General features: G+C 41.0%; 1 protein-coding gene across 1 annotated transcript in view; it reads left to right on the plus strand.

Moving 5' to 3' along the window:
- The window catches only part of faf1 (Fas (TNFRSF6) associated factor 1), an 87093-nt gene that overhangs the window by 49639 nt on the left and 15094 nt on the right, over positions 1-22360 (plus strand). Inside the window, exons 13-17 of the mRNA XM_080770716.1 lie at positions 9047-9201; positions 13588-13724; positions 14232-14320; positions 19445-19525; positions 20428-20505. Coding sequence (XP_080626842.1) covers positions 9047-9201; positions 13588-13724; positions 14232-14320; positions 19445-19525; positions 20428-20505 — 540 coding nt within the window. The remainder of the gene's footprint in view (positions 1-9046; positions 9202-13587; positions 13725-14231; positions 14321-19444; positions 19526-20427; positions 20506-22360) is intronic.

Raw genomic sequence — 22360 nt, forward strand, 5'->3', positions numbered from 1 at the left:
TTGCGGCTTTGATCCATGAAAATCTGCTTGAAAACACTCCAATGATTTGTTATTATTTGTTATTAAAAAAAGCCACTTCCTTGATCCGGGTCTTAGTCAAAGACCAAGATTGTCTCTACTCACTTTGCATTGAACTCAGTTTCCCAGAAGCCCTTGCAAGCCGGTGGTTGGTTGATTTCCGCTAACGTCATCATAACACGCCCACCTCGTCACCGCGACAAATCCGCCATTTATTTTCAATTATTACAAAACGGCGAATGAAACACACAAAACATGGATTAAATAGCGTGGAAAACGGGTTATGCAGCAAAACTGTTATTAAGGAACTATTTTGGTATGTTTAATGTCTGCACTGTGGTTCACTGATTGTTTTGTGTGTGTGTGTGTGTGTGTGTGTGTGTGTGTGTGTGTGTGTGTGTGTGTGTGTGTGTGTGTGTGTGTGTGTGTGTGTGTGTGTGTGTGTGTGTGTGTGTGTGTGTGTGTCACAAGTCACATGAGCTCTTCATTTTGAAGTGTTTGCTTTTCCAGACTTAGCCTACCATCCGATCAGTTTCTCTCTCTCTCACCCTCCTCACTCTTTCTCTCCCTCTCTATTTCTCATTCACTAGCATCCCTGACGCTATCTTAACACACATAGTGAAATACATCCTCCAATTACACTAATAACATCCACTGAATGGGATTGATTGACCCTGAAATGAAAATGCAGGCTGTCTGCCAGAAATGCTGCATTGGCTATTCAAAATAGCAGATATACAGCTCCATCTCAATGAATTAGAATATTGTGTAAAAGTTCATTTTCCCTAATATAATTCAAAAAGTGAAACTGCCATATATTCTCAATTAATTATGCATAAAGTGAAGTATTTATATAAACTGTTTTAATCTTGATGATTATGGTGTACAGCTCATGAAAATCAAATTAGAATATTTTACGAGACCACTAAAAAAATATTTTTTAAACGAGAAATGTCGACCATTTGAAGAGTATATTAATGTATGCAGTTAATTCTTGGTCTGGGATACTTTTGAACAAATTATTTAATCAATGGGGGGCGTGGCATGGAGCTTGTTCCGGGATCCGCACGTAATTCTGACGGAGCATTAGTCCGACATGCGGGAACCGCTCAAACATACGCTGCTCCCGTTCTTGCGGTTATGGTTAGGTTAGGGTTTGAGGTAGGTTGTCGTTTGTCGGACCAATGACTAGTCTGAACTAAGTACTGCACAAGGTTCCGTACCCACCCCTAATAGAAGCTTGCAGTGGTCATTAGGAATGTAATTTGACCTAACCATTGTTGATGGTTCAGACTTTTTGGACGCATCCATTTGGCGGAAAACAACGCTGTTGGTTTGAACTAGACATAAGACTTTTTTATGGTTTTTATGGTCAGTAAAGTGGTGTAGTTGGTGTGTGGAAACGGGCGATTGAAAGTGACATGTTCAACTTAAAAAGGCCATGGAATGCTCTTTTGGCTTTTTATGTCCGCCCCACATTGAAATGAACAGGGCCAATATGGCACTCTTATGTCTCTACGTTAAGGATTGTATCTTTATAGCCTCATATCACGCAGAGGGAGCTGATGGGGGAATTACACCTGCCTGTCCCAACGACCCGCGCTACAGAGGCTCATTTGTTGGAACCAAACAAACACTTGTTTCACAGGTGTCATGTTGCCTCTGCAAAGCAAACCAGTCGTATCAAAGGGAGAATCAGGTGTGTGTGTGTGTGTGTGTGTGTGTGTGTGTGTCTGTGTGTGTGGTAAAGTGCTTTTCAGTTTCTACTTCTCAGACCCTTCTGAATGTAGCATCTGTTAGTATCCCACACACCCCTTTTCTGGTTTTCTCCCCCTGCTCTCATAATACACATTTACGTTGGATAGAGAGAGTGGGATTGAGATTAATTTTGCAGATGAACAGTTCACATGATACAAAGCCCATAGTTCATGTACAACTAACTACCTGCTGTCTATCTTTCACGTGGTTTGGAAGGACGGATAAAGGCAAAGATAAAGGTAGTTCCGTGGAATTACTTTGATTATAGGACAGTGGAGAGAGTCAGCAGATCAAGAACAGAGGAGGGCATTATATGTAACAGGTCCCAACCACACACGTATTATACAGTGGTCTGTTTTCTGACCTGTGTGTTGAGCCACTAAGTGCTATTACTTACCACAGAATTCACTTAATTATTATATTTTACACTCAACATGTACAAATGGTGCATATTGCTAGAATATAGAAAATGCCCAACATACATACACAATAAAAAAATCAATATCAAGTTTTAAGTTCTCAGCAGCACATCTGTTTCCATTTTTAGAAAACTACAAAATCTTTAAGGCCTACTATGGCAAAATGGTCAACTAACTACTGCTTCAAAAATCAATTACATGTAACTTGTTTGTTGTTTTAAAGGTAGGGTAAGTGATAAAGTACTACATTCTGATAGTAATCGTTGTTCTAGAGTGTTTGTTCAGCGCTTTAAGAATCAGAAAATACATTTTCAGGTGGGTCAATAAAGAGTCAATCTTATAGTGTTCCAGTAATGGCGTTTTATGAAACGGCTTCCCAAAGCGAAAAGGCAAAGAGCTACAGGGAGTTCCTAGGCCGATAACGGCACCTGTTGCTCTCACAGTACTTACTGTATACATAGGGGAACACCAGGGGTGCACTGGTCGCGTCGCGTGACACTGCAGCCTCCCATTCGTTTTCTTTTTTGGTAGGATCACGCACATGCACGCTAAAACGCGCTCCCCTCGATTCATGAGCCAAGTACCCAAATGGCTACTTTGCATAACAAGTTTACAGATGAGTGTGCAAATGTGTCCACACTACTCAACACAAAAATGTGGTTACAGTACCGCTGCAAAAAGAATGCCTCAGCCACCATCCAAGAAGACAAAGATGCTCGTTCAAAGCAAAAGCTTTTTTGTTTCAGCTCCCATAATTCAAGGCATTCCTTGAGAAGATTTACAAAGACTGCCTTTTTTTTATGATTCAAAATTTTATTGCTTTTTTCAATTAGTTTCACAAACATTTAAGACAACAAACGAAACAAAACTAGACAAGAAAATAATAAATACATTACACAACAAAATCTTTAAAGGAAAGATAAAACAATACAGACAATAAAATAAAATAAAATAAAATAAAACAAATTAATAAAAAAGGGAAAAAGAAATGCCATTACACCTGGGTAGTATCAATTTACAATGTATTCACGGAAAACAGAAAACAAGAGAAAAAGAGACGTTGCGCTCACACCATAATGGGATTGACAGCAATGTGCATTATGTAACATCCCCATTTCTGTATACATTTCTCCAGTCTGTCGGACCTCCTGTATGCCATTTCTTCATATTACAAAGACTGCCTTAAATTCGAGCGTGGGTTTTGGCGTACAGTCACACGGCACGGAATTTATGAAGTGATCGTAAACAGCTGATCCCCCCCCCCCCACACCACACAAATAGTAGGCCTACATGCTGTCTGTTTCCCTTCTACCTACGTTGTTGAATAACACCTTCACATCCCATCTCCATGATTGGATAAGTTGGGACACGCACAGCCCTGGCACAGCCGCACATGCATGCTGCTGTTTTGCATAAATAAAATAAAGGAGTGCGTCTCCTCCTGTCACTGTGTCCTCTGTTACTGTGTTCAGTGACACCATGTTTATGAGTCATGACAGATAGATAGGCTGTGAACTTTATGAACGTTTATTGTCAGGGCTGATGTCACGCCTACCTAGTTGTGACGTCATCCCCTCCTTATATAAGGCATCTTGCCAGAACCGTTCTCTGTCGGATTATAAACTTCAATCAAGTCTGTATGAGAATCTAAACCTAAGCCTTACAACTTAAGCTTTTCTTAACTTGTCCATCTTTAAAGATTTCGCCAAGACCTTACTCTGCAAAAGAGTTCCATCTGGTCAGCACTTTCCGCTCTTGTGACCAAGAACATTCTCAACCCTTACATTTATGGAGTGATGAGTAAACTGGTGTGTGGTGGGCTGGGTGCGTTACCTATATCTCCCGATGCGGTTTACCCTTAAACGAGTAGGTTGCACAGTGACCTAACTCCACACAGACCTACTGTACTGTTACTGTAAGCTACAGTACGGCAAGGGAGACTTCACTCTCCACCTCCAACAGTTCTCCAATGTCATAACTATTTCAGCACAGGCAGCACCACTCCCACTTAAATCCTCGACGACTCAAGTTTTGGCGTGGCGTACGTCAAAGTTCAAAGTCACTCATTTCGGCGTACGCCCATAATCGCGTTGATAAATGAGGGCCTAAAACTAAGCTAAAACATTTCCTATTCAAACTACTATTTATACACCGCAAGGAAGCTCTTTCGGGAGGAAAGGGCGGTCTGGCGCCATGACGCTCATGGGTGGCAAACATTTGGGGATGGATTTGCATGATGGTGAAAATGGCCTTACCTTCTTTTATACCTTGTAAACCTGTTTGTGCATGAAGCACAAAAAGCTCATAATCAGTGAAAGGTAGGTCGTTTAGATTTTCAGGCTTTTCGGGTTTTAAATCTAGTAGCACTGGCCAATCAAATCTGGATGTTTCGTTTGTGACCGGATTTGGCCAATCAATTTTTTTACGTTTGTGACGACCACCCACCGTCCACCCATAAGCCAATTTAAAATATATTTCATTATTCATTATACATATTAATTTGAGTCTAAAGGAGCATTTATTCAGTGCGATTAATTTGCATTCATTTAAATTGTACATCAACACAGCACGCAAATATTACATTTTTTTTTTAACAATGTTGATTTCTTTCCCTGCAAATAAAAGCATCTACCTGTATGAATGAAACGCCACCAATTACCAAATGAATAGTTCATTTTCTGATCATTTATTCGAAATGTTCCTGGTGAACCTTAAGGCCAGGTTTATACTTGGTTGCGTGTCATGTTGCACACTGAACATAACCTAGTGTACAAACAAACTGCTCGCACTGACTTCAGCTCCCATATTGAATTGTGCAGTGGAATATAATGATTATACAGTAGTAGGCTAATTCAGAGCCAATGCTGACACTTGTGAAATGTAAAGGTACACACACACACACACACACACACACACACACACACACACACACACACACACACACACACACACACACACACACACACACACACACACACACACACACACACACAGGGGGGGCAAGGGGGGGGGGGGAATTTAGCCCCCTCTGGTGGAGGCTTAGCGCCCCCTAAGCCCCCCCTCAAAACAAGCCCAATTGACTGACTTATATGTAAACCAAGATTCATTAGCCCCCCCTCTAAATAGCCAGTCCCCCCATAGCACCTCCAGTCACAGTTTTCTAGAGCCGTCGCTGCACACACACACACACACACACACACACACACACACACACACACACACACACACACACAAAACTACTGTGATTTAGGAACAGGTGTGAGGAAGGGCTATGGGGGTCACTATCTAGCTCAGCTTGGACCTAGTAATTTAGCTGAAGTGGGGATTTGCTCCTCCCCGCTAACGGGCAATACAAAAGATCAGACTTGAAAGAGGAGAGAGAACAGAGGGACGTGGACAGTTGAACCAAGATGACTGGGCCTCTGTTATTTGAACCTTCAGTTTTGTCCAAATGCCCACTTTGACTAGTCTTTACACTTGCTGTAAGCGTGCATGTGTGCGCACATGAGTCTTTGACTTGAGTGTACCGCAGTCGAAGTTTGTGTGTGCATGCTTGTGGGTCTGTCTGCGTGTCATTGTTTTTTAGTCTGTATGAGAGTTTTTTTATGTTCTAAAACTTTCCCTCCCCTTTCTCTCTCTCTCCCTCTCCCTCGCTATTCTCTCAAGACTGCATTTGCTTGTCTTCTCAGCATGAGTGTTTAATCTTTTCAGGCCGTTGAATTGGTCCAATGAATGAGCCCCCAGCTCCTTCTCTCTAGGAGCCCAGGAGATTATTCTAAAGCTCTAATCGTTGAGCAAACACAGCAGTGCTCTCCCTCTCCCATTCTACGTAGGCCACAATATAGCACAACTTCTTCTTTCACTTTCCCTCACTTTCCCTCACGCCCAGTGTTTTTTTCTTTTGCTGCATGTAGCCTAGTTTACCACTCCTCAGAAACTAACCCCTAGACTAGAGTACACCTTCAGTGGTGATTGGTGGTTGCGGAAGAAAACATCATCCCACAACCGAAGCGGGGAACAATTTCTTTATTTGTTTAAATTTGTTTTAAGCAATGTAATTTAGAAAGCATTATCTCCTACATCGTGCCCAGGAACCTTTTCTGTTTGTGGCTGTGTTTGTTTTTTAATTAGTTTGCCAGTTGTGAAAATCTTCCTGGCTTATAATTTGGTGTCAATATCCTTGGATCTGGAGCTTCGTCAATATTGTCTGGCCCTGCTGCTGCTACCCTGTGCAGGCCGCTGGCATTTGGTGTAAAGTAAATAGAGTGATTTGTCTGTTTCGTTTTCTCCACAGCTTGGTCACCTCCCAGAGAAGTTTTATTTACACCACTGCCCACTTGATTTTATGTGGTATTTGCTTTTTTTGCCAGCTGCGGACTTCCTTCCGTCGATGGAAGTGATACCGTCTTCCTAATTGTGTCTTGTGGTTTGTCATGTACACGTGGTGTGGAAATTAGTTTTCCTTGAGGGTTCACCCATGACGGTACAACTGGTGTAGGAATTAAAACCCACACTGCAGATGTGTGCGGTAGTAATAATAATAGTAATAAAACTTTATTTGTATAGCACATTTCATGACATGAAATGCAGATGAAGGTGCTTTACAGAGTAATGGAGAAAAAACAAAGCGGATCAGCGTTTTTGCATCGTCCAATGACAGACGGGCTCTGATTCATGCAATATTTCTAAGGTGAAAAAAGGCAATCTTGGTAACATGATTAATGTGTGAATTAAAATTCAATTCTGAATCAATATTGACCTGTAGTTGTAGCTGATCATCAAATCTTTAAACCTAAATTCCAGATTTTATCCCTGATTACAATGATAATAATCTTCCTTCTCAGTTTTCGTTAAACCCTGGGCCCCTTTAACTTTGCTCAGTAGCTCCCACGAGATCACAGAATTTACGCAACCTACTTTGCTGTCTGCGCTCGACGGGCGTACAACCCTGACTGTGACACAACACAGGAATCTCACAACAGGGCTTTTATTGTTTAGAAATGATAACGTAGGTCAAGCTGAAATGGGCAATACATACATTCATAATGATGGTAGTTATAATTCACAACCAGACTCGATTGACTCCTTGTTGTCACATTGTGTACACTAATTGTATTTAAACTAAAACATTACAAAAGTGCATGCTATATATATTGTGTTTGAGTGAATTAATTGGTTATAATTTCCTATGTGTTGTCAAGGTAAAAATTGTACCATGATAGCACGTCATTCAGAGTGATGCATTTCCATTCTCCATAAAACTTAAATTAATCTTGCAGATTTATTTAACCCAATGTTACCTAACCTTGTTAAAATGAGGCCTTAACCCTGTAACACCCAGCGTTGCAATACTACAACATATTTTAAATAATGAATTAATTATTATTATTTTATGTTTTTTCACCTAAACGTCATCATTGCTGTTCATTGCAATGCCATTAGTCATGCTATTTGCATATAAATACCCCCCACAGAGGCTGAAATTCACACAAATAAAAAATCTCTGGACTAACTAAAATAACTGTTTTTTTGTGATCATTAGAATGTCTAGAACATGTTTTATTCATTATTGTGAAATATATCCCCCAAATGTAAATTATGAATTTATTATTATTTTAATAATTATTAAAAAAGAATTTCCTCTGATAAGTCCTAGTAGTAAAAAGTAGTAGTAAGGTTGAAATCTGTTTTTTGCAAGTAGAAATGTATCCGTGTTTTACAGGGTTAACAGACGACAATAAGCAACAGCATACCGGCAGCACAAGAACCCTGCCTCATCATAAGATGCAATGGGAAAGTTCTAACTGCACTCACATGTAAAAAATAATGCATTATCAAACTTTCAGATGCTGTTTTTCTCCCAGTGTGGTTGGAAGAATGATTAGGATTTTTTTGTGATCTCTCGCCCTTGAAATATATAATCCTTGGTTTGAACAATAATAGCAATTCAAATCAGTTGTCCTCAAAACCGCACCTCCAGTCGCTGTCATAAGAACGGAGGTGTGCTCATGAAGAGCCTGTTGGTCCATGGCTGCACGTGCACCTGCAACCCATCAAGTATCATTTATGCTTCGTACAAATAGTAGGAGTTCAAATCAGTTATTATAATTATTATTTTATCTGTCTTTTACCTGTATCAACTTGCTATAATAGGCCAATGTGAAAAGGGTGCCATTTCTTCTTATGCCTTTGATGGCAAGTGGAGGATTTTAGCGTTTTGTTGCAAAAATGTGTTTAGCAAGAATTCACCTCTTGATGGCGCTATAACAGGCCAATGTGAAAAGGGTGGGATTTATTCCTCAGCCTAGTAGGAAAGTGTGTGTGAAAATGTACGTAAATTGCATGCTGAGTTCATGATTTGAGGGTTTTTGTTCAAAACGGGCCAATCCAGCAAACTTTGGAAGCCAATGATAGCAAATTAGGATGGAATATGAAATATCGGACAGATCCGTCTTGAGCACATGACTATAGAGATACTGTGTGACGATTTTTGGACATAATCTGGAGGAATAACAAAATTAAATGTGTTTTAAAAAAGTCAGCCTCCTGGTGGCACTATAAAAGGCAGATGTGAAAAATGCAGGGCAAAAGTTTTTCCTTGGCCTCTAGGGAGTGTGCAGTTTCACGGATTGGTGCAATTATAGGTAAAAATGTGGAAATATAATAATATAACAAGCTGTTCGGGAAAATTTCAGAGGTTCGTCATTTGCATCCTAGTAGTGTGCATCGACCGGGTTAACGGTGCCGGAGATTAGCTGGTAACGGACGGACGGATGGACACGCGGACGGACACGGTGGAGACAATAAATAGGAATATTATTAAATCCTTTCCTCTTCCCTCCGCTCCACAGAGAAAGCTGCTGGCCATCTACCTCCATAACGACGAGAGCGTCCTCAGCAATGTCTTCTGCTCCCAGATGATGTGTGCAGACTCCATCGTCTCCTACCTGAGTCAGAACTTTATAACTTGGGCCTGGGACATCACTAAAGAAGCCAACAAAGCAAGGTACGAGCTTCAACATTCAGGATCTTTCATCACACACACACACACACACACACACACACACACACACACCTGAACTTTGAACATTCAGTGTATTTTCTGTTGTCTGGATTTTCTCTGTGTTCTGAAGCATTTTGAGCTGCAATGAAAACAGGCAAACAGGCCTGAACAGTGTCATCTGCTGTCAAATTGGGATGTGGGATTTGTGGACTCTTACAGTCACCACAGTCCACAGGAAAATCAGAGCTCTTGTTTGAGCCAGAAAACCCCAGACCACAGAAAATCTACTGAATGTGAAAATCTTCCCTTTTTTAAATGTAGTGCAGGGTTGAACGGGGGGAAATCCTGGTGTGAATTACATCAAATGTATTAATTATTGTAGCGGGTTGAGTGTTAACTGCTGCACCCCTAACATATTTCTTGTGTAATGAGATTGGAATGTGAACAGCTTCTTTAAATTTACTATAAGAGAATACCATAACAGGTGATTATAAAGCAATATCAACATTAATGAAATTCCAAAGAATGGCATGATAGTAATGGTTGCAATGCATAGAATTGTTCCGTTCAGAATTCAGATTAATGTCATGCCATCTCCAAAGATGACATCTTAATTGCTGCCATGCAACCCTGTCATCCATCCTTGAAGCCTTTCACTCTTACTCTCTTGTTTTGTGTTAGTGTCTCTCTTGGGTCTATATTCACGCTCACTGGCAGGGGGGTAGGATGATGGCGCTAACAAAGGGCGCTGTTTGCATGATGAGGCCCCTGATTGGTCAGTCTTGACTAATCTGTCTGAAAGGATGTTGTGCTCCCCTCAACTCTGAACATCTTTATCTTTTTGCTCAACAAGGTGGCTTTTCGCTCCACTTAAGTCTATGTTGCCTCTGAGTCTATATAGTTCTTGAGGCTGTAAACCGGGACTACAGTAAAGTGCATTATGCCAGTGGAGATATTCTTGCACATTACTTCTTGTACACCAGTAATGACAGTTAACACAAGTTGCAGGACTCGAGAATCAGCGGCCATTCATGAATATGTATCATACTTTTTATGCAATCAGAATCCATTAGGATTCTCAAGTTATCCCATCGGGTTGGATAGCAATTTCATATTGCCTCTGGCCAGATTGACTTGAGAGAGGAAAGCAGAGAGAGGGGAAGATGGAGAGAGGTACATCAATGTCAAGTCACAATTATTAACACCCTTATTTTTACAGTCTGGAACACAAACTTCGGGCAAAAGAATGTCATGATTGAAAAGATGATAAATGTTTTTTGTATCGATGGGGCTCCGTATCATGTTTGGTATTATGTGATTGCGCATTTTTGAAGTGATACATGTCAAACAGATGGCATCATAGTTGCCTCGTTTAGAGAGATCTCCAGATATTGGCACTGGGATGATATCGGAGAGAGAGAGAGATCAGTCTTGCTATTTTACCTGAGAGCCTGGTTGCATTCTCTGGGCCAATTTCTCCCTGCTTCAGATTGGATTTTATTCTGGCAAACTCTCTGAATGTAAACGGGAGTTACAAGACCATCATCAAGTTTGAGAAGTCACTCTCTCTTCCAGGCTGTTTCCTGCAACCTGCCCTTCCTTTGACCTTTTGCGCCCCACAACATGTCATCTTTTTCCCAGTCATGCAAATGGTTGATTAAACCCATTTATGTCCAGGGCCAGGCTGGACCTCGGCTCTCCTTGCCTCTCTATGCCTCTTAATACTCTCTATCCCTTCCTCTCTCTCACTCCCTTTCTCTCCATTTATTTCTCTGTCTCTCTCTCTTCCCTTCTCTGCCTTGTTACCTCCAGAGTTAAGCCGGCCCCCTGGTAGGAGCCGTTTAAGAAAGACTCTCCCAACACTGACCTCACTCCTCCATTATTTCCTTTAAGGATATTCCTTCCTTCATTCCATTCTCTTTTTTCCCTTTCTCTCCTGTTCACCCCTTTGCTTTTTGCCCCAGCTGAGCCTTTTTATTGCACATTAAAAGGCAGGCAACATCTGGAGCCTTTCATCGCACACAGCTAGTCGCAGCTTTGCTGCTAACGCATGCATGCACGCTTATATGCATACACGCACACACACTTTGGTTCCCCATTCTCACGCTCCCTGCTTGATCCAGAGTGACTGGTGATTGGCGTCAATCACAGAGGCTGTTTAAGGTGTCCTGGCTCCGTGTATGTGTGTGTTTAATGAACCAGCCGATACTGGAATGTGCCTGTTGGATTGCACCTCCATATTCTCACAGTCCTCTCAGTAAAACGATTAATTATGCATAAAACCAGTTCTACTCATGGCATGCCAGCGTAATTGTCACCCACGGGAAATGCTGATGACATATCTCACAGATGCGCTACTGTCATGCGTGGCAATCAATTCAAACTACCCCACACGCACATTGAAACTCTTGCTTTCAGTCTTGCCATTAGTGTTGATTGTCAACATGAGCGTAGTCTTCATACGTGTCTTTACACGTAGTTGTAGTATATGTCAGTATAGCCAACGGGGGTAGTCTTAATACACTTGACTATCTTCCTGACTTCCTGAAAGCTGAAAACATGATTACTGTCTGAACGGAGGAGAACAAGTTATTTTCAAATCAAAACATGTCCATGTTGACTTTAAGTGTGTGCTACATACAGTAGTGAGCACAGCATCCGGTTCCCATACATATTACCATACAGGTGGCTGGCTAAAATGTTCCCCTGCAGTGCTACTGTACAAGTCTGACTCTGACTCATCAACTGCCCAGTGGAGCGAATTTCAGGCCCAACAAGTCGACTCACATCTTCACACGTCACTTTGATGGAGAGAAACGTCAGCTTGACAGTGTGGGTGAAACATTAACTAACTTTGGCTACCTTGATGTGCCATGAGAGATGGAGTAAGGAGAGGTGGACAAATTAGAACCCGTCAATCACATTAACCAGCCAACTGAAGCCTGAAGCTCGTGGTTGCTTGCGAGTGCCAAGGGTTCATGTTTTTGTGATTTCCGTGCAGGTGTTTCCTCTGCATTGAATTCCTATAGAGAAGTGCCACAGGGCCTGGTTACATTCTTTACCATGTTATGTTATGGCTGGATGAGGCTGAACTGAACTGTTCACCTCAGCTCCCGGTACAGCATGACTTCCTGCTGAAATTGATGCTTTGTCAATACTTTTGTATCTAGTACTACGTATATCCCAAGTATGGTGTTATTGCTTTGTGACAGTGGATACAGGCTACATGTATCCCAAACAATAGTTTTGTTGTTGCACAATGATATATATATATTTTTTTTATGTGGTGCATTGACTCCTTATTCTGTAGGTAGGAACTTAAGGAGGTTGGGTTATGTTTAATGGGGGAATTAAGATTGGGTTACTCTCCAAGGCAGTGCTCATTGTTGCCTGGTCTTTCATTAAAGGTTAGAGTCTACGTACCTCTGGGCTATTGTTAACCAGGGGTTAAGTCTTTACAGGGACAAGTGTCCGGGACAGATGATCATTAGGAATTGGGGGAATCAACTGCTTACCTTTAAAGGCGAAGGTCATCAAACTTTCTAGACTTGTTTGGTTTAAGTTAGGTACTTCCCCAGAATGTCTTTCTTCTTGTTTTCGGTCCTTTGAAGCTATTCATACTGTTGAAGTTGTTGCTTCTAAGTTCTACCTGCCTCATTATAATATTGATATTGGAGCAATGGGCTCACACATTCGAATTTTGCAGTCTAAAAAGTCAGAAAGTGTCTCCTTGAACTTTTAATTCATGTGTAATGTGTTCTACCCCCACACCGTTTGTCTCACCTCCACCCCCACCTTCATCCATACTGAACCTCCATCCCTCCATTCTATTACTCCTCTATTTTATCCTCCACTTATTAAAGTAGATTGTATTAAAATGTGGGAGAAAAAAGCCAATCTATATTTGCATTCGGTCTATAGCAACTCATTAATATTATGACATTTACAGGGCCTCGTCTGCCTGCTACCCTTTTCCTTCCCTGAAATGTTAATTTAAAAAGTTCTGTCTTTGTAATGGAATAAGAAATTCATCTTGCCCTATCAATTCTGGGTGTCTGGTGAGGAATACTAATTTGTTCATCACTGACAGAATGAGAAAAGCAGAATTGCTTTTAAAGTCCTTAATGCCGTGTGTGTGTGTGTGTGTGTGTGTGTGTGTGTGTGTGTGTGTGTGTGTGTGTGTGTGTGTGTGTGTGTGTGTGTGTGTGTGTGTGTGTGTGTGTGTGTGTGTGTGTGTGTGTGTGTGTGTGTGTGTGTGTGTGTGTGTGTGTGTGTGTGTGTGTGTGTGTGTGTGTGTGTGTGTCATATACTTGATGTTGCTAATATTGACAAAGACAACAAGCAAGAAAGAAAAACGGATAGTTTTAATTGCTTTGCTTTTCCTTCCAGACTACTGAGCATGTGTACGAGGCACTTCGGCAGCGTTGTGGCACAGACTATACGGACGTACAAGACAGACCAGTTCCCCCTACTCCTCATAGTCATGGGCAAGCGCACATCAAATGAAGTTTTAAACGTTATTCAAGGTGATTTTTGGCTGATTATTTTTTACAATTTAGGCATTTAGCAGATGCTCTTAATCCAGAGCAGAGCGATTTACATGAGATGCCCCCACCCTTCAAACCTTCAGATCCACCCTCAAAACCCACCTCTTCAAAATTGCCTTCCCTAGCTAACCCTTTTCACTGTCTTTTAATGTTCTTTAGCTTCCTTTTTCTATTAAAGTTGTTTTTAATTTGTTGTTACCTCTGTAAAGCCCCCCCATGTAAAGCGTCTTTGGGTACTCAGAAAAGCGCTATATAAGTTTGCGATATTATTATTATTATTACAGTAAGCAAGAACAACAGAAGGTAATATATCAAATACATAGAAATAATCATCCAGAATCATGAGCAGCTAAGAACCGAATATCTAACAATAGACATTGTCTTAATAATTACAATGAAAAACATCACACCACACCGGTGTATGCATCATCGAATGACTGTAAATTGCTTTTTTTAATTACTGATATTTGTTTAATCTTTCATCAGGCAATACGACAGTGGATGAGCTGATGATGAGGTTAATGGGGGCGATGGAAATCTTCACAGCACAGCAACAAGAAGACATCAAAGATGAGGTGATGCATGGAGCAGTCAGGGACCTTACAGTTAAACTTTGTCGGTGTAGCTTGCCAAAATATCTGATTTTCAACCTGACACAAAATGCAACTCTAGAAAATCTGTTATTCTGACCTCGCAAAAAGTGACACAGTATTAATTTGACTGTGTGACAAGGTATAAATTACCGTAGGCGTTAGGCCCAGATGAATTACCAGATTATGTCTGTTGAAGGTGAATAAAATGTTTTTACCACAGTTAAATTAAAGGCAGGAATTTTATTCCAGTAATAATTTCATTATCTGTTGTAACTGTTGTAGTCAGTTATCTATATCTATATAACTGGATAGGCCTTATGTATCTGTAGCCGTAGGGATAAAATAAGAAAGGAAAAAAGAGGCCTAATATCGGGCCATTTGAACACTTTAGTTATTTCTCCTGGTTATGGCCTGGTCTGCTGAAGAGCTAAATGGCGACATGCTGGGGCAGATCAGGGCCTATGGTGAACTTCACTGAGGAAAGGATGGCAAACAGAAAATACATAGCATTCTCCAGAGTAGAGTACTGTGCAGATGACGGTCTTTGGTCTTTGAATAGGCACAGGATACAGACTCTTCTCTCATTTAGCCAGTGTGTGGGCAATCCTGTTCTGCCCTCTGTCTGTCGACTGCTTCTTTTAATCCAATAGAATGTGGACAAACACCATTGAGAGCTCCACTCCAGAGAAGAAAGCAAGGGAACAGTGGCGCTAGTCTTTCATGTCGGAGACAGGAATCTGGGACAGTAGGGACGGGGAGGTCCCCTTGGTGTCAAAGACTTTCACCTGACCCCCTGAATCACTCTTGCCTTTGTCACAGGCAAACCGTTAAAGTTCCCTTCAATTAAACGTGTACTCAGTGACATCAAACAAGGGAAAGAATGGCATTATATATTGCTGTCTTGCACTCTTGATGAGTTTTGGTTAAGAGTCAGCTGTGTGGGTACTATGCGTTGTGAGCGTGTAGATTAGTTATATTTGCCACGCGACACCAGCATTATAATGAACGTCGAAGAATAAATCAAGCTGCCTCGCACCGCACCGCTCTGCCTGATATCTGTCAAACTTGACTGACTGACCACAGAGTGACACAGTGCACCGCCACCCACACACCTTCCAGAGCATAGAGTTATACGTCTCTGAGTCGGCTTTTGATTTTAACTTCAATGCTCGGTATTAGAAAGCACACACGTTTCTTCACACAATGTTACTTTGATTAACAAACAGGTCAAGCTGAAACGTTGATGCATTTGGTCATGACTCATGAAGGCAGACAGTTTACAGTGGCGACCGAAAACGCGATGTAAAAACAATGCATGGATTCTTGTCTCTCGTGTTAAAGCTTCCTCCGTGACACATTTATCTTGTAGCCTACCGTAATTTGATTTAAACCAAAAACAAATTGCTTTGATTATTTCCAGTTTCATGTCGAGATAAGAACTTCTATCACAGCAGGCTCAGCCCAATGAGCACATTGTTGTTCCCCAGAATAAGTCTTGTATCTAAACTAAACCAACTAAGATAAGTATGAATCATTCATTTGATCTCGCAAGAGAGTGAATTTCTCAGCACCAACCGCGGCCGGCGCATATAGAGAAAGAAAGTTTTATTGCATATTCGGCTACAGTATTTTATATTAAAATTACATTCAAAGTTCAATATGTTCGAATCAGTCGAATCCACGTGGTGTTTTAAAAGGAATATTCGACTGTCATTTTTGGCCAATTCTTGCAGCGCTAATGTCTAGGGACTGCATCTTCTGACTTCTTGCAGAGAAGGTGTACAATACAATGGAGTCACTGGGTACAATATAATATTTAAAAACTAATTTCTATGTCATTCCCTTGCTTTTCATCTCTGACATCTCTTTAGTTTGCTTTTGTCAGCTGTACAGTAGCTACATTAGGCCTACCGTAAATCATACCATATTAGGAGTTTAACCGTTAACTAATTAGTCAGCCAGCCAGCGAGCAAGCCCTGTCACTCAGGCAGCTCCACTATCTTAACAATGCAGATGTAATGGTTTTTATCGTGAGCATAGCTTGCATGGGAACCGTGTTTGAGGAATGACTGTTGTCACAAACAACCTTGGGGCATGGCGTTCACAGATGGGTGGATGACTGAGTGACAATAATTCTCTCTGTGGTTGTATTTATTATTACTAATACTGTGCCCTATGTTCACATAGGATAACTGACATGCTATCTGTCAGAAAACCAGTAACTGCGTAAAGTATCCAAAGTATGCTCATTCCAGCATCAGTGGTGAGTTCACATAGTCGCACACAGGAGTCTTTTTTTTTTTAAAGTCTGGTAATTATTTATTGTTTGTTATATAGGATTTTAGTTGTATGTCTTATGTTCCAATTAAATCTCCTTTGATGCTCAATCATTCATAAATTCATAATCCCTTACGATTGAATTTTGTCATTATGAAATTAGATGTATGATGACAATCTATTGATTAGCGATATTCACTCCTTCCCCATGAATGCAGTCAGGTGTGATAATTTCCCCAGCTGTAATCTGTCAGAAAGAGGGAAATTATGTGTAATGCAAATAGATCCAGCACAGAATATATATCTGTGGACAAGAAAGTGATGGTCCAGCAGTGATGGAAATAGCCTGCATCCTTAGACTCACTAAATTGAGAAAAGATACCCTCCGAGGGTCATGGGATGCAATACTGTACTTGGTACTGTACTCTAACGTCGTTGAAGTAGGACTCATAAAACCTCCCTTGGACCCATCTAAAAGACCACCCCTGGGTCCTGGGACCCATTACATTGAAAACTTATTTACATCACTGGTCCAGTGTGATAATGTATTATTAATGCCAAATATTGTCTGCAATCTCATCTCTTGAGTGAAGGCAGACTTGAAATGGTGAATAATCAACACACAATCAACACAACATGCTCTTTCCCTTAGCACCACCAGTAGGCCACAATTTCCCCTTACATACAAGATATCTCAAAATCTGAGTGAACTTTTGACCCTGGAGAATGATTTTACTGATTTTAGTGACCCTATTGTGATTCCTCTAACGCCACCCTTAGGCCAAAATACAAACAAAGAAGGGGCAGCCATAGCTGAGTATATATATATATATATATATATATATATATATATATATATATATATATATATATATATATATATATATATATAATTTGCTGTTTACAATGTGTTGAATATACACATTACAAATCTTGTCATATTGTAATGTGTTTATATTTTAGCCCAACTGGTCAGTGTAAGGATGGCAATGTTGGTTGGTTCAAAGAACTTTGTCCATATTGTTGTAGCTACTGTAGCATGGTTTGTAGACTCTTCTAATGATATGACATTTCTTATTTATTGTAGCAGAAGTATGCGTCAAACATGGACTAATCTCAACTAAATTAAAGCATTCATTTCACACAATGGCAAATTAGCTTTACTAGTCATCTAGTTTTTCTTCATGCCCCATACGTCTATATGTTTTACTCCTCCGCACTCCCAGGGCAGACTCAGACACGATCACAAATGTCTACCAACCCAGACATTCCTGTCTGACAGTGTTTGACAGTGACTCTTGTGTCTGTCTGAGAACAGAGCAGCTGGACAGCCACATTGTCACAACATCTAACCTCACTGACTCCTCAGTCATTTCAGTTGTCTGTTTTAGATCACTAGTTTGTGTTGGACTGACTACTCACTATAGGTTGCGTTGTCATGCGGGTGTCTTTTGAATCTGACCGCATTGGAGCTGTTTTTAGATCACTTAGCAAATGTTATGTTTGGGAGAGAGGCGCATTTTATCCCAATGTGCCATGTTTAAAGGGTAACATACCTTTAACTCTATCGGTTAGTTTACAAATGTACGTGGGTACATGAGCTTGTGTAGTAATGTAGTGGTAGTTGAGGCTAGCTTTTGGGCTTTCATGCTGTTTCATCTCAACACATTTATTATCTTGTACTGTACTGTACTGTTACTGTTGGGCAACAGTGGTGTGCTTTTAATCTTCAGAATACGTTAATTTGTCAATTAAAAGTGATTTAATAAGTGCTTTATATTACGATTGTTTTTGTTAAAATAAATGTTACGTATTTGTCCAGAAACAGTTTCAGGTTGGGAATGGGATACCACTTTTATTCAATCAGTCAGAAGAGAATGGATTGAGCATAAAGAAGATACATTTTGTGGGCCTCTCACTCCTGATTGGCCTAGTATAGACCCCTGGGGGACTCTGGTCATCAAAGTATAGGTTTAGGGTTTAAGTAGGTTAATTGTGAATTAAATCAGACCAAATACACGTTTCCCAGTAACAACTATTGTGACTTAGTTGCGTGACTTGGGACCAGTACATCATAAACGGTTTCGTTTGATTCCTTTGTCCCTCTCTGCCACTCAATTACAGTTTATTTTCAGTGTTAAATATTATACCAACCAAAAGCACTAATGTATCCGTTTTCATTTTCAATACAGTGTCCCTTCCATTTGCCCCAGTCCAGCCACAATTTAGCCCTCTGATCATCACAATGGGCTCATCCTGTCCCAACCCTGCTAGCACACATTATAGGCATTATAGGCAGAAGAATCAAATGGCTTTACGCTATTATTAACACAATGGACACAGTTATTTTGTCCTGGCTCTCTGTAAAAACCACTCTGTAGCCACAGCAGGTAAGGAGAGAAAGGCCTGTTGTCCCCTTCCCTCTGTACAAACAGGAAGAGGGTCGGGGAGCGATGGAGAATGAATGAGAGAATAAAAGAGAAGGGGCACTGTGAAAAATAGATGGGCAAGAAAGGAAACATAAAAGAGGCCTTGGATCTGGTAAAGGAAGTGCAGGACAGAGTGAATTCCTCTCTGGTACTCATTCATACCTGGTGTTTGTATGGGACCACAAACAACATTCAACATGCATCCCTCTCTTTCCCACCCATTGACTGCTTTAGAGGGGTTTGTTCTCTTACTATGTCGTCAGCTAATGACCCCCTGCCTCTCTAATGACCCCCTGCCTCTCCATCTCTGCCTCTCTGTCCTCCAGGATGATAATATAATAATATAATATAATAATAATGACCCCCTGCCTCTCCATCTCTGCCTCTCTCTGTCCTCCAGGATGAACGTGAAGCGAGGGAGGAGGTGAAGCGAGAACAAGACGAAGCATACCAAGTGTCTCTAGAGGCAGACCGTAAAAAGGTAGTGCACAAAATCATACTTTAGTTTATAACATGCGTACATGTACATATATACTCATGGGTGCACACAAGCGGTGCGCCAGTGCGCATGCGTCGTCAAAACGTTTGGTGCGCTGTAGATCAAAAATAAGAAATAAAACTAGTGTTGACTAATCAATACAAGTTGCTCTTATTTTGATGAGGCAGTTTCTGCACAGGAAGTCTGTTTCACTTGTAAACAAGCTACGATGGATGAGCTGTCAAAGTGCTAGTCGCTAAACCACGTTAGCGACCATATTTACAATATGAAAACTGTCACTTAGACAATGTAGGTTACACACGCTGGAATTAAACATGGAACCTGCAGGCAGCATTAGGTGAGTAATTCATTGTATATGTGTTGGACGTTTGTGGTTGTGCCAATGATAAACGGACAGCTGCTACCAGTGGGACCTTACTGCTGCTTAACGACGACACTAGGTGTACTAGTGTAGCTTTGCATCTGTTGCATCTGCCCGTGTGAAAGCAGCATAACGTTGTGGCAGGATACGAATGTCTGAAATGTTTCACAACATGCCGTCTTATTTTGTCATGTTCACACTAATGAAACACTAAACGGATTATTATTTCATGTAAACATTCAAGTACAACTATCAGAAGATGTAACCCAGGTAAAGTAATGTGTCACTTTACAAGTTTAAAGTTTTCCACCTGTCCAAAGTCATTTCTGATACAGACATAACCTTTTTTTAATCACCCTATCCCTGCTGATATAGCATTATGTAGTGGTATAACAATATATAAATAGCCAGTTCTGTGTCTCTTCATGGTACGATTGATGCACAATCAATCGTATTGTGCATTCAGAGTTATATTTGACTATGTGGATGAAATTATGAGTATTTTTTTCTATTTCTATTTCAGAGAGAAACCCAGGAGCGAGAGGAGGCTGAGCAGGTTCGTCAGGAACGCGTGAAGAAAGAGCAGGACGACGAGAAGGAGGTGAGCACCAAAAATGGCACAGATTTTCCACCCAAGACTCACATGAGGGATTTGAGTAGTAGCATGTAGAACACTATAATGAAATTCAAATCCTATTAATTTTAACCATAGGCAAATGCAACCGTGGGAGATCTGGAAGGCCAACATGATCGTGGTCTTTATTCCTCTATTACAAATGGATCTAAATGGACGTGTCAGGGTCCATTTAGTACCATTTGTACATTTGTACACTCTCTACACCACACACACAGAGAGAGAGAAAGAGAGAGCTTTCCTAGCCTCTTCCTCCTAAATGGTTTTACTAACCTGTCTCAAATTAACCACATGGTTAGTGTGTCCTTCCTCTCAAACTTGCTTGTAAATGTGCATATTGCCAGGAGGCACGTGGCAGCCAGCAGCTATGTAAATGATGAGCCTGTGCATTACTGCATTTCAGCCTATAACTTGACCGCATAGGTCATAGGAGTAAGGACCATTAATTAATGACAGCTGTGACTGTGCTGTCTGTGTCGGGCGGCAGGCTAGCTATCCAGCAGCAGGCTCCACTTATTAAAGGGACATCAGTGACCCATTATGCTTTGCATGTGTAGTGATTGCGTGATGATTCTAATGTACAGGATTCTATAGGTCACCACTTTTGGTGTGACACACACACGGCACACTTCTGTTTACATGCTGTTGCTGTTGCTGTTTACATGCTGTTGCAGACAGCGAGCAAAGCATCTTTACTACTACGTGGCTTATTTCTAACCTATAAAGCTTTTTGAGTTTGGAGGAACATGCAGCAATCGGGACGCGTCGTCACGCAGCACATTTTTGTTTTCAGGAAGTAATTAAATAAAGCAATAAGCCACGAGAGGTCTTAGGTTACCGGGTATTTTACAATGGCTGGGAGGCGTAGGCAGACCCGACGCGCAGCGGAGGGTCTTCTACCCTCCCAGCCAGTGTAAAATACCCGGTAAGCTGGGGCCTCGAGTGGCTTATTGCTTTTCTAAAACGGTTACAAACATATTGCAATATTAACCTAATAAAACTATTAAATTCACAAAAGTAGCTACGCTTTGCGCCACGAGAGCGAGCCAAATCACTTCCTTATTTTGCTCGGAAGTAGGCTATGCGACGGGAGAATAGCGCTTGATGTCCTTACGGGGCTGCCTGGAGCCACACATTCACAGTCATATGAGCCGGGCGGTGCTTAGACGGGTTTGTAAGGCAATCAAGCACTCCCCTTCCCCAGTACAGCTACAGAGCTGCGGAATCAGCTGGGAATGATATAAAGTGATTGAAGGTGTGGGTTATCGGTGAAATTTACAACGGTCATGTGATGGTAACCTGCCAATCAGAATCACGGGACTAACTGTTTTAGAAATTAGCTTTTTATCGACTTTTGACTTTTAGAAAAATACACAAACATGGTGTAGTGTAAAACGTATTTTTGGATGGATGGATGGATGGATGGAGAGGAGCATGCATGTTTCACAACGACAAAATAAATTAAACGTGAGAAACATGAACTGTGAAGGTAATTAAAAAATCACTATTTGCACTGGATCTCACTGCTTATGAAAGTGCCGTAAGATCCGGCAACACATTGTCCAGTTAATCTTTTTGTCATTCTGTCACTTCAGAATAAAGAGCCAATTAATGTATTCTGTTGAATGTGAAGCTTAGGTTAATATTCAGTACATGCAACCTCTGCACAACACTGGAGGTTGTGAATGCTGTGAGGCCTGTCCCTGTTCCTGTTAATCTCAGAATACATAAACACACATACAAGTTATTGTTCCATTTAAATACGCTATATTAGTACAGCGCACAGCCGCCTATTGAAACTTAAATGAACAAAAGACTTGTG

This window comes from Protomyctophum bolini (genome assembly GCF_963924005.1).
Source record: "Protomyctophum bolini genome assembly, chromosome: 8".
Classification (NCBI taxonomy): domain Eukaryota; kingdom Metazoa; phylum Chordata; class Actinopteri; order Myctophiformes; family Myctophidae; genus Protomyctophum; species Protomyctophum bolini.